This window comes from Heptranchias perlo, chromosome 21 (assembly GCF_035084215.1).
Source record: "Heptranchias perlo isolate sHepPer1 chromosome 21, sHepPer1.hap1, whole genome shotgun sequence".
In the NCBI taxonomy this organism is placed as follows: domain Eukaryota; kingdom Metazoa; phylum Chordata; class Chondrichthyes; order Hexanchiformes; family Hexanchidae; genus Heptranchias; species Heptranchias perlo.
In genome coordinates, this window is record NC_090345.1 from 6,287,385 (window position 1) to 6,301,844 (window position 14,460).

Consider the following 14,460-nt stretch of genomic DNA (forward strand, 5'->3'; position numbering starts at 1 on the left):
AGAACTAGCTGTGCCTCTAGCCAAGCTGTTCCAGTACAACTACAACATTGGCATCTACCCGACAATGTGGAAAATTGCCCAGGTATGTCCTGTCCACAAAAAGCAGGACAAATCCAATCCGGCCAATTACCGCCCCATCAGTCTACTCTCAATCATCAGCAAAGTGATGGAAGGTGTCATCGACAGTGATATCAAGCGGCACTTACTCACCAATAACCTGCTCACCGATGCTCAGTTTGGGTTCCGCCAGGACCACTCGGCTCCAGACCTCATTACAGCCTTGGTCCAAACATGGACAAAAGAACTGAATTCCAGAGGTGAGTTGTGAGTGACTGCCCTTGACATCAAGGCAGCATTTGACCGAGTGTGACACCAAGGAGCCCCAGTAAAATTGAAGTCAATGGGAATCAGGGGGAAAACTCTCCAGAGGCTGGAGTCATACCCAGCACAAAGGAAGATGGTAGTGGTTGTTGGAGGCCAATCATCTCAGCCCCAGGACATTGCTGCAGGAGTTCCTCAGGGCAATGTCCTAGGCCCAACCATCTTCAGCTGCTTCATCAATGACCTTCCCTCCATCATAAGGTCAGAAATGGGGATGTTTGCTGATGATTGCACAGTGTTCAGTTCCATTCGCAACCCCTCAAATAATGAAGCAGTCCGAGCCCGCATGCAGCGAGACCTGGACCATATCCAGGCTTGGGCTGATAAGTGGCAAGTAACATTCGTGCCAGACAAGTGCCAGGCAATGACCATCTCCAACAAGAGAGAGTCTAACCACCTCCCCTTGACATCCAATGACATTACCATCGCCGAATACCCCACCATCAACATTCTGGGGGTCACCATTGACCAGAAACTTAACTGGACCAGCCATATAAATACTGTGGCTACGAGAGCAGGTCAGAGGCTGGGTATTCTGCGGCGAGTGACTCACCTCCTGACTCCCCAAAGCCTTTCCACCATCTACAAGGCACAAGTCAGGAGTGTGACGGAATACTCTCCACTTGCTTGGATGAGTGCAGCTCCAACAACACTCAAGAAGCTCGACACCATCCAAGATAAAGCAGCCCGCTTGATTGGCACCCCATCCACCACCCTAAACATTCACTCCCTTCACCACCGGCGCACAGTGGCTGCAGTGTGTACCATCTACAGGATGCACTGCAGCAACTCGCCAAGGCTTCTTCGACAGCACCTCCCAAACCCGCGACCTCTACCACCTAGAAGGACAAGAGCAGCAGGCACATGGGAACAACACCACCTGCACGTTCCCCTCCAAGTCACACACCATCCCGACCTGGAAATATATCGGCCGTTCCTTCATCGTCGCTGGGTCAAAATACTGGAACTCCCTTCCTAACAGCACTGTGGGAGAACCTTCACCACACGGACTGCAGCGGTTCAAGAAGGCGGCTCACCACCACCTTCTCAAGGGCAATTAGGGATGGGCAATAAATGCCGGCCTCACCAGCGATGCCCACATCCCATGAACGAATAAAAAAAAACAATACCATGCTGAATCTCAGACAAAATGGTCCATTCTTGTCATATGTTTTACTATCTCAAAATGTAATCACATTGATTTTTAAAAAAAAATACATATTTAAAATAGTAAGCCTACCTGTGACATGTTTGTACCTGAGTCGTTAATCAGTCTCTTCAGAATGAAAGCTCTGCATCAAGCTGTCTAAGCTCCAAGGTCTGGAATTCCCTCCCTATACCTCGGCATCTCTCTACCTCTCTCCCCTTCTTTAAGATGCTCCATGAAACCTACCTTTTTGACCAAACATGTCCTAATATCTCCTTATGTGGATCAGTGTCAAATTTTGTCTGAGTATGCTCCTGTTTAGAGCCTTGGGAAATTTTACTACGTTATATAAATGCAAATTGTTGTTGTTTCTCTTTTTGCATGTTGATGGCCCTGCTATGCATTTCATCATACAAAGTAATAGGCCATTTGGCCCATCATGCCTGTGCCGGCTCTTTGAAAGAGCCATCCAATTAGTCCCACTTCCCTACTGCTCTTTCCCCGTAGCCCTGCGAGTTTCACCCTTCATTTGCAGCCTTTTCTATGTTAGATTTTTTTTTGTATCCCAAGTTTTGATGTGCATCTCATCTCAATGAAAAATTTATCAGCCAGTTCAGGCGGGGAAAAAAATCAGCAGTCAATGGAATTAAAAACTCCATTTGGGGTACAGATCTCTCCAAGCGTTAAATGAAGAAAAATTCTTATACTAAGCCAATCACAGTTGAGTAAAATATGATTTTTCTTTAACTTTACACTTAGAAGAAAATATAAACCATTTTAAGGTTTCTTTTTGCTGGGGGGAGGGAGAGAGAGAGAGAGAGAGAATATTGTGTCAAATTTTGGTTGCTAACGCTCCTGTGAAGCGCCTGGAGACATTTTTTGCTTCTAAACGCAAGTTTGCTGTTGGCCAACGCGTGACCTCTACGCGCTACCGTCCATCGATGAAGCGGGTACGCTCGACTGCTCTCCCCTGGCCGGGGCAGGGCCTAGTTACGGGGGGGGGGGGCGGGGGTGGGACGGCCGGTGAGTGACGCCGGCGGCTGCCGTTGGCTGAGAGGGAGGGAGAGAGGCGGAGAGAAAGAAAAGAATCGTTCCGGGACGGAGGAAGTGCCGGGGGAGGGTTAGAAACACACGGCGAGCGCCGGGGCGAAGAGCGCGGCCGACTTACCTGAGCGTCCGAAGCCGACATGGCGGCCACCGATCCGTCTCCTAGCAACGCCCTGACCCCTCAGTGACCCCCCCCCTACTAGCTTAGCATTGTGTTCATAAATTGGGTTTTAGTGTCTGTGCAGCATTTGTACCTCAATTTTATATATAATTATTAAATATATATATATATATTTACATACGTGTGTGTGTGTCTATATATATATAAATATAAATATATATTTGGAGATATGCAGCCTGGTTTGGAGACTCTTCCTACCTGGGAGGCTGCTGGAGCAGAGAGTGGGGAGAGGAAGGACTCTGCTGGTAGCCCCACCACCCTCACCTGCACCAGCACCTCCCCGCTCGGCACCACCACCACCAGCAGCAGCAGCAGCCCCCTCCCCGAGCCAGAGACCAACCCCACTGCAGAGCTCAAGTCCAGGCCCAAGCCCCCTCAGACCTTCGACCTCCTCAGCCTGGTGGTGGCTTTCAAGAGACTGGAGCTCTTTGCAGAGCCGCTGTACGACTTCTGGGAGATGGTGAAGTATCTAATCAGGTATAGTATGTATTTGTTGATGGGGGGGTTTTTTTTTCACTCTCTTTTTAAAAACTTGTCTCCTGATGGTCTGTAGTTGGTTTTTAGTATTTGCTGTTTGGTGGTTGGTTTGTTTATTTAAATAAATAAAAGGACATAGTTTTTTTTTTGCATGTGGGCAGCAGTGGGGCAAAGAGCCTGGTGTGTATTTTGGTGATGATGTGGAGATGCACCGGTGATGGACTGGGGTGGACAAATGTAAGGAGTCTTACAACACCAGGTTATAGTCCAACAGTTTCTGTTGGACTATAACCTGGTGTAAGACTCCTTACATTTGTATTTTGGTGAAGGTGACAATTTTCGTCACGCAATGATGTGATTTAAAGCAAATTTTGTAGCTAGCAGAAAATAGTTTATTGAACACTTTCAGCACAGTAAACTCTCAGCTTGGCCTGAGGTTTATACTTCACTGTTTATAGTGGTTTGACTCGGGAATTGTAAATGTGGTGGTCTGTAATGGTGTCGGCGGGGGAGAGGGGGAAAATGACAAATTGGGAAGTGTTTTATTTTTGTGGTTGTATAATAGTATATTACAGAATAAAATGTAGTATATAGCGTATTGGCTAGTGGTAATGCTTTTTCTGGCATCCCCCAATTCCCCCTCTATGTGCTATCGATACTTACCGTTCTCTATACAGATCCTTTGGATCTGGCTCTTCAGCGCGCTGCTTAATTTTTTGATCCATTCAAGGATTATAAGGTATAAGAGGTAACTGGAAGTTTGTTTGAAGTGTCTTCATGAAAAGTTGTTTGCCAAAGGTCATTTAGTTTTGAGGAGAATGTGATCAATAGTTGGAACAAGTTGACAGGAAAGAAAGAAAGAACTTGCATTTATATAGTGCTTTTCACATCCTCAGGACATCCCAAACTCTTTACAGCCAATAAAGTAGTTTTGAAGTGAGGTCACTGTTGTAATGTAGGAAAAATGGCAGCCAATTTACACACAGCAAGGTCCCACAGACAGCAATGAGATAATGACCAGATAAACTCCTTTAGTGATGTTGGCTGAGGGATAAATATTGGCCAGGGCACTGGGGAGAACTCCTCAGCTCTTCTTCGAATAGTACCCTGAGGTCTATTACTTGCACCTGAGAGGGCAGATGGGACCTCGGTTTAAAGTCTCATCTGAAAGATGGCACCTCTGACTGTGCAGCACTCCTTGTCAGCTTAGATTACGTGCTCAAGTCTCTGGAGTGGGGCTTGAACCCATGACCACTTGACTCCAAGGCGAGATTTCTACCACTGAGCCACTGCTGAGGCTAAGACCTAAGTGCTAGATCAATTTAAGAGACAGCTAGTGTTGTCATAGGGGATGGTAGGTTGTGTATTTTGGAAGGGTGAGCTCAAATGGGCTAAAGGTTCTGATGATAGTCCTGTCTTGTGATTTTGTCGAGAGTCAGACGAGCCTTGCCTATGCTAATCTTGTTGTAATGCACAAATGACAGAGTGATCCATTCCAACAATGATTGGTGTCAGTGTTCTGTGTGTTGTGAGCGGAGGGGGGGGGAAAGTTTCACCGGATGCTTCTTCATGAGCACCTCTGTATGGTTTCCATGTAACCTCTGGATTTTGCTGCACAAACCGCACTAACTCTGTTCTGGCAGTTTATGACATTGTCAGAACCACTTGATTAAATTAGTTCTGTGAAATTTATAAGCCAGTTGTCCTTGCCCTGGAATAGTAAGAGGATTTGGTTCCTGGAGTAGGAAGAGGATTTGGTTGCCGAGAGTGAGAGGTGATGCTGCTTGAAGTGTGAGAGCCAGGTGTGGTAGCATTGACCAGGCTGGTCATGTGCTATGTACATTCCAGGCTGCCTTGGATTTGAGCTGCAGAGGTGCATACTATACTGGGGGGAGCAGCAAGGGTGGGAGATGCTAAGGGCATCGGACGTATAAGCAAGGCAGTTGTTGAGTAAATCAATGGACATGGTGCAGTCATAGTAGCTGGAGAACCCGAGGAAAGAGCGTTGAGAATTTGAAATCCTGGGGGGTGGGAAAGATGTACTTTTTTCTGAGGTGAAAGCAGAAAAGTTGGAGGCAAGCGAGGAGATATGGACGCTGAAGGAGACAAGCAAATGACAGGAAATCTCCTCAGTGACTGAGGCTAAGGTGGTGAGGGCTCACATGATAGAATGGTTATGGAGGGAGGAGTTGGTGCATGGTGAGGTTGAGGAGGGTAGAGGAAAGGAAAGAAAAAAATTGCCTTTATATAGCGCCTGTCACAACCTCAGGATGTCCCAAAGTGCTTTACAGCCATTGAAGTACTTTTGAAGTGTAGTCACTGTTGTAATGTAGGAAACGCAGCTGCGAATTTGCGCACAGCAAGGTCCCACAAACAGTAATGTGATAATGACCAGATCATCTGTTTTTTTTTAAAAGTGATGTTGGTTGAGGGATAAATATTGGCCAGGACACCGGGGAGAACGCCCCTGCTCTTTGAACGTCCACATGAGAGGGCAGACGTCTCGTCCAAAAGACGGCACCTCCGACAATGCAGCACTTGCTCAGTACTGCACTGAAGTGTTTGCCTAGATTTTGTGCTGAAGTCTCTGGAGTTGGAGGAGGGGGTGGGTAAGATGGTTTTGGGTGCATGCTGAAGTTGCTGAGAATGAGAAGTTACTTGGAGCAAGGATGAAATGAGGATAATAGATTTTGATGAGAAAGTCACCAGAGACCTTGGAGGGACAGTAGGCAATGTGAACCTTGAATGAAAGGCAGGAGATTTGGTAGAGAATGAAGTGCTCAAACAGGGAGAAGTGCTGGAGGAGTAAGGGGACAGGCCAATGTAGGATCTGGAAATGAGATCCCTGGCAGTTGGGTGGAATGTGTAGCTGAGTGGGGTAGTCCTGGGAAAGAGTTATTGTTGATGAACCACATTTTGGTGGAATCTTGTTGTGCAGCAATTGGCTGCCACATTTGCCTATGTGACAACAGTGACTGCAGTTCAAAAGTAATTCATTGGCTGTGAAGCTCTTTGGGTTGTCCTGAAGCTCTCACTGACAAACCGCTGTGGCTCAGTCTGTTCCACAGCAGCATGGGTGAGTGCAGTTGGCCACAGGGTATGGAACTTCTGGTTTGTTGCTACCCCTCTCCTTCCCTTCAAAAGCCTAATTAAAAAGCTTTCGTAATACAATCGATCTATGGGTGAGACTCCACAGTGACGTGTCGTTTTGTCATGTGATACCTTAACACTGGTAAACATTTGCAAAGTCTTCACTGTATCTTACTTTTTTTTGGGTTCACAGTGTGGCAAGCACGGTGTGTGTGCGCTACACTGGGGGGAGCAGCAAGGGTGTGAGATGTTAAGGGTATCGGACATTGAAGCAAGGCAGTGTGCCGATATCCCCTGTTTAATACTGTTGACGGGTGTCTATTTGTAGACTCGCATTTTCATGGCGTTACATGCTGTCATTTCCAGGAAGGTCGGGTTATGTGTACTCGAGTGTAACTGACAGAGGGGGAACAGCATGTCCGCCCGCTGTTGGCTGCACCTTCTGATGCCTCTTTTCAGTGAAGGACATATCCTCCTATTTAATGAACGATGGGTGGACCATTCTTGCAGGTGGTCAGCAACGGGCAGTTTGATGGCAGAACCAGGTTTCACACCGCTGTGCTAAGTGTGAGCCTGGATTTGTGTGTCATCTTGGCCCAGTTGGTAGTACTCTCCTTATCGAGTCAAAAGGTTGTGTTTTTGCGCTCCATACTGCGACACGAGCTCATGACACTCCACTGAGGCAGTACTCTAGTGCTGACCTCTAGATGAAACTTTAATCCAGTGCCCCATCTACCCACTTAGGTGGACATTGAAGATCCCATGGTACTATTTAAAGAAGTCTACTAGTGTCTTGGCCAACATTTTTCCTTCAACCAACAGCAACAAAAAAAAAATTCTCTTTCATTTCTTTGCATGCAAATTCCATGTAATCAATATTTATGACCTCAAGTGTACCTTTGTCGTTTTGCATAGGCCACTGGGCTCATTTAAGTTATTTAAACATTGTGACTCATCATGATCGGTTTGGGCGATGAAGGCCCTTTGTCTCATTTGATCTAGGAATTCCAGCCTTACTGTCTTCGCATTGCAACGTCGTCACGGCTAATCGTAGCTCCGTCATTTCACCTCCGATCGGGGCTAGAACCAAGGACCTCCTTGGTGTGAACGCCTCACTCAGCTACTCACTGTCTTAATCAGCTTGGGGCAACATGCTGCGGGAACTGGTTGAGCAAGGATTCCGTTGGTGCGGTTGGTCACACTTACAAAAACAAATTGTTCACGGTTCAAATCCCGTGGAGCACAAGTTTAAAAATTAGGAAGTGAGGAATAAGAAGGGAAGTCAGTCAGAAATGCTTTACTGAAAAGTGTTATGGAGTTGTGAAATAAGTTACCATGGGAGGCCATTCAATTGGACTGTATGAATGGGTGTGAGAAGGGATCGAGGGAGATTGCGTAAAAGAAAAAAGACAGACTTGTCACTAAACTTCTCTTCCAATTCCTGAAGGGTCTTGAACACTGAAATTAAACAGTGCAGATTTGTACATTGAACTTCTGGTGGGGGAGTTCTTGTCTGTATATAAATAATTTGGGACATCAGTTATTAATATGTAGAATGATTTCCTAATTTTATAGCTTTGCCCACCCTCCTCTGCCTCCTCCTCCCCCACCCCCCACTTTGGGGGATATGTCCAAGCTTGGAACAACAAGAACAACCACTTGCATTTATACAGCACCTTTAACGTAGTAAAATGTCCCAAGGCGCTTCACAGGAGCGATTTATCAAACAAAATTTGACACCGAGCCACATAAGGAGATATTAGGACAGGTGACCAAAAGCTTGGTTTAAAGAGGTAGGTTTTAAGGAGCACCTTGAAGGAGGAGAGAGAGAGAGAGAGAGACAGAGAGGTTTAGGGAGGGAATTCCAGAGCTTAGGGCCTAGGCAGCTGAAGGCACAGCCGCCAGTGGTGGAGCGATGAGAATCGGGGATGCGCAAGAGGCCAGAATTGGAGGAGCGCAGAGATCTCGGAGGGTTGTAGGGCTGGAGGAGGTTACAGAGATAGAGAGGGGCGAGGCCATGGAGGGATTTGAAAACAAGGATGAGAATTTTACAATAAAAGGAGAGAGTGCCGGTTATTTCAGAATTGCAAGTAGATTTGTTTAATGATTTTGAATTGATTTGAGACTGCTTCAAGCTCCATCTATTTCAGATCGTTAAAGCTGGCCGAGAGAGGAGACTTTTGTACCATTAGTTTGGGTTGCATTTAAACCCAGGACCACAGAGGTTTTTAAAAGAAAACATTCCAACTGATTACTGCCCAGTCTTTGTCCTCTCATCTCTCTCTCTTAAATAGTATTTCTTGCATAAAGTGTGCAGATGCCATACTTGAGAGTGTCAAAAATATTGGAATTTTTTTTTAGAAAAGGGAGAAAGCCAGTCATTTTGTGATGGTTTCTTCTGACCCGGTGCCAGAAATTTGTAAGTACCTGCCAATCTAAAAACTCCCCTCACCAACGACAACTATGAAATGATACAACACAGAAGGAGGCCATTTGGCCCATCATGCCTGTGCCGGCTCTTTGGTAGAGCTATCCAATTAGTCCCACTTCCTGGCTCTTGCCCCATAGCCCTGCACATTTTTTCCCTTCAAGCATTTATCCAATTCCCATTTGAAAGTTACTGTTGAATCTGCTTCCACCGCCCTTTCAGGCAGTGCATTCCAGATCATACAACTCACTGTGTAAAATTTATTTTCCTCTTGTCGCCCCTGGTTCTTTTGCCAATTACCTTAAATCTGTGTCTTCTGGTTACTGACCATTCTGCCACTGGAAACAGAGAGTAAATAAGGAGAAACTATCAAAATCATTCATGATTTTGAACATCTCTATCAAATCTTCTCTGCTCTAAGGAGAATAACCCCAGCTTCTCCAGTCTCTCCACATAACTGAAGTCCCTCATCCCTGGTACCATTCTCGTAAATCTCTTCTGCACCCTCTCTAAGGCCTTGACATCCTTCCTAAAATGTGATGCCCAGAATTGAACACAATACTCTAGCAGAGGCCTCAACAGTGATTTATAAAGATATAACATAACTTCCTTGCTTTTGTACTCTATGCCTCTATTTATAAAGCCAAGGATCCTATATCAGAACTTAGAATATGTATTTCCAACAATTAGACCTGAGACATTAAAGGGTCAGGCTAGATAACCATGGCCCCATTGTAGCATAATACATTGTGTTAAATGGTATAGTATTCTTGTAGTCATAAATGAGGTGCAACCTGGTGAAGCTACAACACAGGACCACATGCATGCTAAACAGCGGAAGCAACATGCTATAGACAGAGCTAAGCGATTCCACAACCAACGGATCAGATCAAAGCTCTGCAGTCCTGCCACATCCAGTCGTGAATGGTGGTGGACAATTAAACAACTAACGGGAGGAGGAGGCTCTGTGAGCATTCCCATCCTCAATGATGGCGGAGTCCAGCACATGAGTGCAAAAGACAAGACTGAAGCGTTTGCAATCATCTTCAGCCAGAAGTGCCGAGTGGATGATCCATCTCGGCCTCCTCCCGATATCCCCACCATCACGGAAGCCAGTCTTCAGCCAATTCGATTCACTCCACGTGATATCAAGAAACGGCTGAGTGCACTGGATACAGCAAAGGCTATGGGCCCCGACAACATCCCAGCTGTAGTGCTGAAGACTTGTGCTCCAAAACTAGCCGCGCGTGCCTCTAGCCAAACTGTTCCAGTACAGCTACAACACTGGCATCTACCTGACAATGCGGAGAATTGCCCAGGTATGTCCTGTCCACAAAAAGGATAAATCCAATCCGGCCAATTACCGCCCCATCAGTCTACTCTCAATCATCAGCAAAGTGATGGAAGGTGTCGTCGACAGTGCTATCAAGTGGCACTTACTCACCAATAACCTGCTCACCGATGCTCAGTTTGGATTCCGCCAGGACCACTCGGCTCCAGACTTCATTACAGCCTTGGTCCAAACATGGACAAAAGAGCTGAATTCCAGAGGTGAGAGTGACTGCCCTTGACATCAAGGCAGCATTTGACCGAGTGTGACACCAAGGAGCCCTAGTAAAATTGAAGTCAATGGGAATCAGGGGTAAAACTCGCCAGTGGCTGGAGTCATACCTAGCACAAAGGAAGATGGTAGTGGTTGTTGGAGACCAATTATCTCAGCCCCAGGGCATTGCTGCAGGAGTTCCTCAGGGCAGTGTCCTAGGCCCAACCATCTTCAGCTGCTTCATTAATGACCTTCCTTCCATCATAAGGTCAGAAATGGGGATGTTTGCTGATTGCACAATGTTCAGTTCCATTTGCAACCCCTCAGATAATTAAGCAGTCCGTGCCCGCATGCAGCAAGACCTGGACAACATCCAGGCTTGGGCTCATAAGTGGCAAATAACATTTGTGCCAGACAAGTGCCAGGCAATGACCATCTCCGACAAGAGAGAATGTAACCACCTCCCCTTGACATTCAATGACATTACCATCGCTGAATCTTCCACCATCAACATCCTGGGATTCACCATTGACCAGAAACTTAACTGGACCAGCCACATAAATACTGTGGCTACAAGAGCAGGTCAGAGGCTGGGTATTCTGCGGTGAGTGACCCCCCTCCTGACTCCCCAAAGCCTTTCCACCATCTACAAGCCACAAGTCAGGAGTGTGATGGAATACTCTCCACTTGCCTGGATGAGTGCAGCTCCAACAACACTCAAGAAGCTCAACACCATCCAGGACAAAGCAGCCCGCTTTATTGGCACCCCATCCACCACCTTAAACATTCACTCCCTTCACCACCGGTGCACCGTGGCTGCAGTGTGTACCATCTACAGGATGCACTGCAGCAACTTGCCAAGGCTTCTTCGACAGCACCTCCCAAACCCGCGACCTCCACCATCTGGAAGGACAAGGGCAGCAGGCACATGGGAACAACACCACCTGCACGTTCCCCTCCAAGTCAAACGTCATTCCGACTTGGAAATATATCACCATTCCTTCATCGTCGCTGGGTCAAAATCCTGGAACTCTCTCCCACAGTGTTGTTAGGTAGGACCTTCACCACACGGACTGCGGCGGCTCACCACCAGCTTCTCAAGGGCAATTATGGATGGGCAATAAATGCTGGCCTTGCCAGCGACGCCCACATCCCATGAACTAATTTTTTTTTAAAAAAGCAGTGTATCATTCGACTTAGTGTGAGCAGTGCAGCAGAAGATCCATTCGTTTAATAAATAAAGTAATTTTTTTTGTGTATGTTGAGACCACAGTTGGATGCAAAGTGTCTACAAAAGTGTGACTCGTAGATCATGGATTGGATAACTGAGGTTCTGTTCATGGCGGAATAGAAGGTTGTGGATTCCTGATCACTTCTTGTGAGGTGTGTTCTTGGTCTTGGGTGCCTTGCTGGATGGAGGGAGGTATCTAGCAGAGAGCAGCACTGTCCCAGAGAATGGGAAAATGGAGGGTGATCCACCTAGGCAATCCATTATGGGTTTGTGTGGGCTTGGCTGGGGCCTGCCTACATTCTGTCTTTTCTGGACAAGCTTTCTAAATTCAACATGTTGACCTCTCCTTGCGGTCCACTTCTACGGTTAGCAGCTGTCCTTGACCGTTCTTTGTGTGCCTCTTTAGCTTGCCAAAACTCACTGATCAACTGCATCACATAATTACATAGCAATTACAACACGGAAACAGGCCGTTTGGTCCAGCCAGTCTGTTGGTGTTTATCCTGCACATGAGCAATTGTCCTAGTCCCATGTGCATGTTCTGTTTGCATATTCCTTAATTCCTCTTTCCCTTAACCAAATATCTAACCAATTAAATGTTAATTGGGCCTCTGCTTTGATTACTAACTCTGAGAGTGAATTCCACAGTCTCCCCTCTTTCCTAGGTCTCTTACATCATTGTCCCCTTGCTCTCGATCCCTCAATCACTCAGATCAGTCTGTTTCTACCTACTCTATTCCATCCTTCTATAATTTGTATCAAATCGCCCCATAATCTCCTCTTGATCTCTTGTTCGCACAGATGACCCGCTGTTCAGGCCCATACAATTTTAACAGGTTTTGCTGGAAAGCACTGAGGTGCAGGAACCCTGTTGATTCCTTTCTGTTCCTCCCCCTGCCAAGGGGCACTGAAGCCAATTGTAGCAATCCTACAACCAGAGATCAGATAAAAGTTTGAATCTGGGAACTTCCTGTAGGCTTATCTGCATTCCAGGTCTGGGAATGGAGACATTTTGAAGAAAGAGGGAAGAAAGAACTTGCATTTTTAAAATGCCTTTCATGTCCTCGGGATGTCCCAAAGTGCTTCACAGCCAATGAAATGCATTTAAGGGGGAGCTAGATAAACACATGAGGGAGAAAGGAATAGAAGGTTATGCTGATAGGGTTAGATGAAGAGGGGTGGCAGGAGGCTTGTGTGGAACATAAACACCGGCATAGACCTGTTGGACTGAATGGCCTGTTTTTGTGCTGTACATTCTATGTAATAAAATACCTTTTTGAACCGTATTCACTTATTATGTAGATGAATGTGGCAGCCATTTTTTGCTGTTGAAAATGAATAAAATAAAATTTTGGTGAAAATGCTAATTCTGCAGATATTTTGGAAGCATCAAATAATTATTCAGTGACAACACGATTCTTGTGCGTGAATATAGCCGACTTTAAAAAATAAATAAATGACTCCTATGGCATTGTTTATGGTACGTTGGACGCGATGGTGCTTTGTAATGACGTGAGTCATATACCATGTCGTGCACAATGTAATATTGTGTTAAAATGGAGCTGCATCTCATTAACGCCACAAAGTCGAATTGTTGTTAGGTAAACAGATTGTCAGGTCTTTAATAAAAACAAAATGCTTGAAATACTCAGCAAATCAGGCAGCATCTGTGGGGAAACGAACAGAGTTAACGTTTCAGGTCAAATAACTTAACTCTTCAACCTCTTCCAGCTCTGACTTAATGGTTTTTAACAGTTAGATTTCCAGCATTCGCAGTATTTTGCTGCTTTAATTGTGTGGTGAAGGAATTGTGCAGATTGGAAAATGCATGCAAATTTCAGGCTCCAGGCCAGAATCATACAGCATTAAGGAACTGGCTCTTTTTTTCTGATTGACTTGAACCTCAATCAAGTGTGATTCTGATATGTGGTGTGCGACAGACAAAATGGGTGTTAGCCGTTTTATATTAATGACCCAGTGTATTCTTTTGTGTTCCATTGCGGCTGGAGGCAGTTTGAGACATAATTGATGTATCGTGGAATGTGGGTTTAGAATGTTAATACTGTTTTCCCTGAGTTAATACAGCATATGGTCTGTCAGCTATGGTTCAGTGGTAGCACTCTTATCTCTGAGTCAGAAGGTTGTGGGTTCAAGTCCCAATCCAGAGACTTGAGCACAAAATCTAGTTTCACACTCCAGTGCAGTACTAAGGGAGTTCTGTACTGTCGGAGGTGCTGTTTTTCGAATGAGACATTAAACCGAGGTCCCATCTGTCCCCTCAGGTGGGCATAAAAGATCCCACGGCACTACTTTGAGGGGAGTTCTCCCTGGTGTCCAGGCCAATATTTATCCCTCAACCAACATCACTAAAACAGATTATCTGGTCATTATCACATTGCTGTTTGTGGGACCTTGCTGTGAGCAAATTAGCTGCCACACTTCCTACATTACAATAGTGACTACACTTCAAAAAGAACTTCATTGGCCGGAAAGCGCTTTGGGATGTCCTGAGGTCGTGAAAGGCATGATATAAAACACGTTCTTTCTTTCTATGGTGTACTACTGAGCCATGTAGACCAGGAAGGCCACCTATGTGATTCTAGTTCTGTACTGAGGTACCTATTCTGAGCTACCTATTCTGAGCTGAGGCAGCACTGGAGCAGTAAAGTAAAAGGAAAGACTTGCATTTATAATAGTGCCTCGTGTTGAATTACTCTTGAGATGTAGGTACCACAGCAGCAACTACTGTGTAGTGCCTCTAATGTAATAAAACATCCTAAGGCACTTCACCAAACCATAAGGAAAATGGGCACTGAATCAAAGAAAAGATTAGAATGGTGACCAAAAGCTTGGTAACAGAGGTAGGTTTTAAGGAAGATGGAGAGGTGAGGGCAGGGTTTCGGGAGGGGATTCAAGAGTATTGGGTCTGAAGGCG

General features: G+C 45.8%; 1 protein-coding gene across 1 annotated transcript in view; it reads left to right on the plus strand.

Annotated features, from left to right (window-relative positions):
• The first annotated feature begins 2,586 nt into the window (after window positions 1-2,586).
• zfyve27 (zinc finger, FYVE domain containing 27) overlaps window positions 2,587-14,460 on the plus strand; it is a 130,154-nt gene continuing 118,280 nt past the window's right edge. The window contains exon 1 of the mRNA XM_068002039.1: window positions 2,587-3,233. Coding sequence (XP_067858140.1) covers window positions 2,926-3,233 — 308 coding nt within the window. The 5' untranslated portion in view covers window positions 2,587-2,925. The remainder of the gene's footprint in view (window positions 3,234-14,460) is intronic.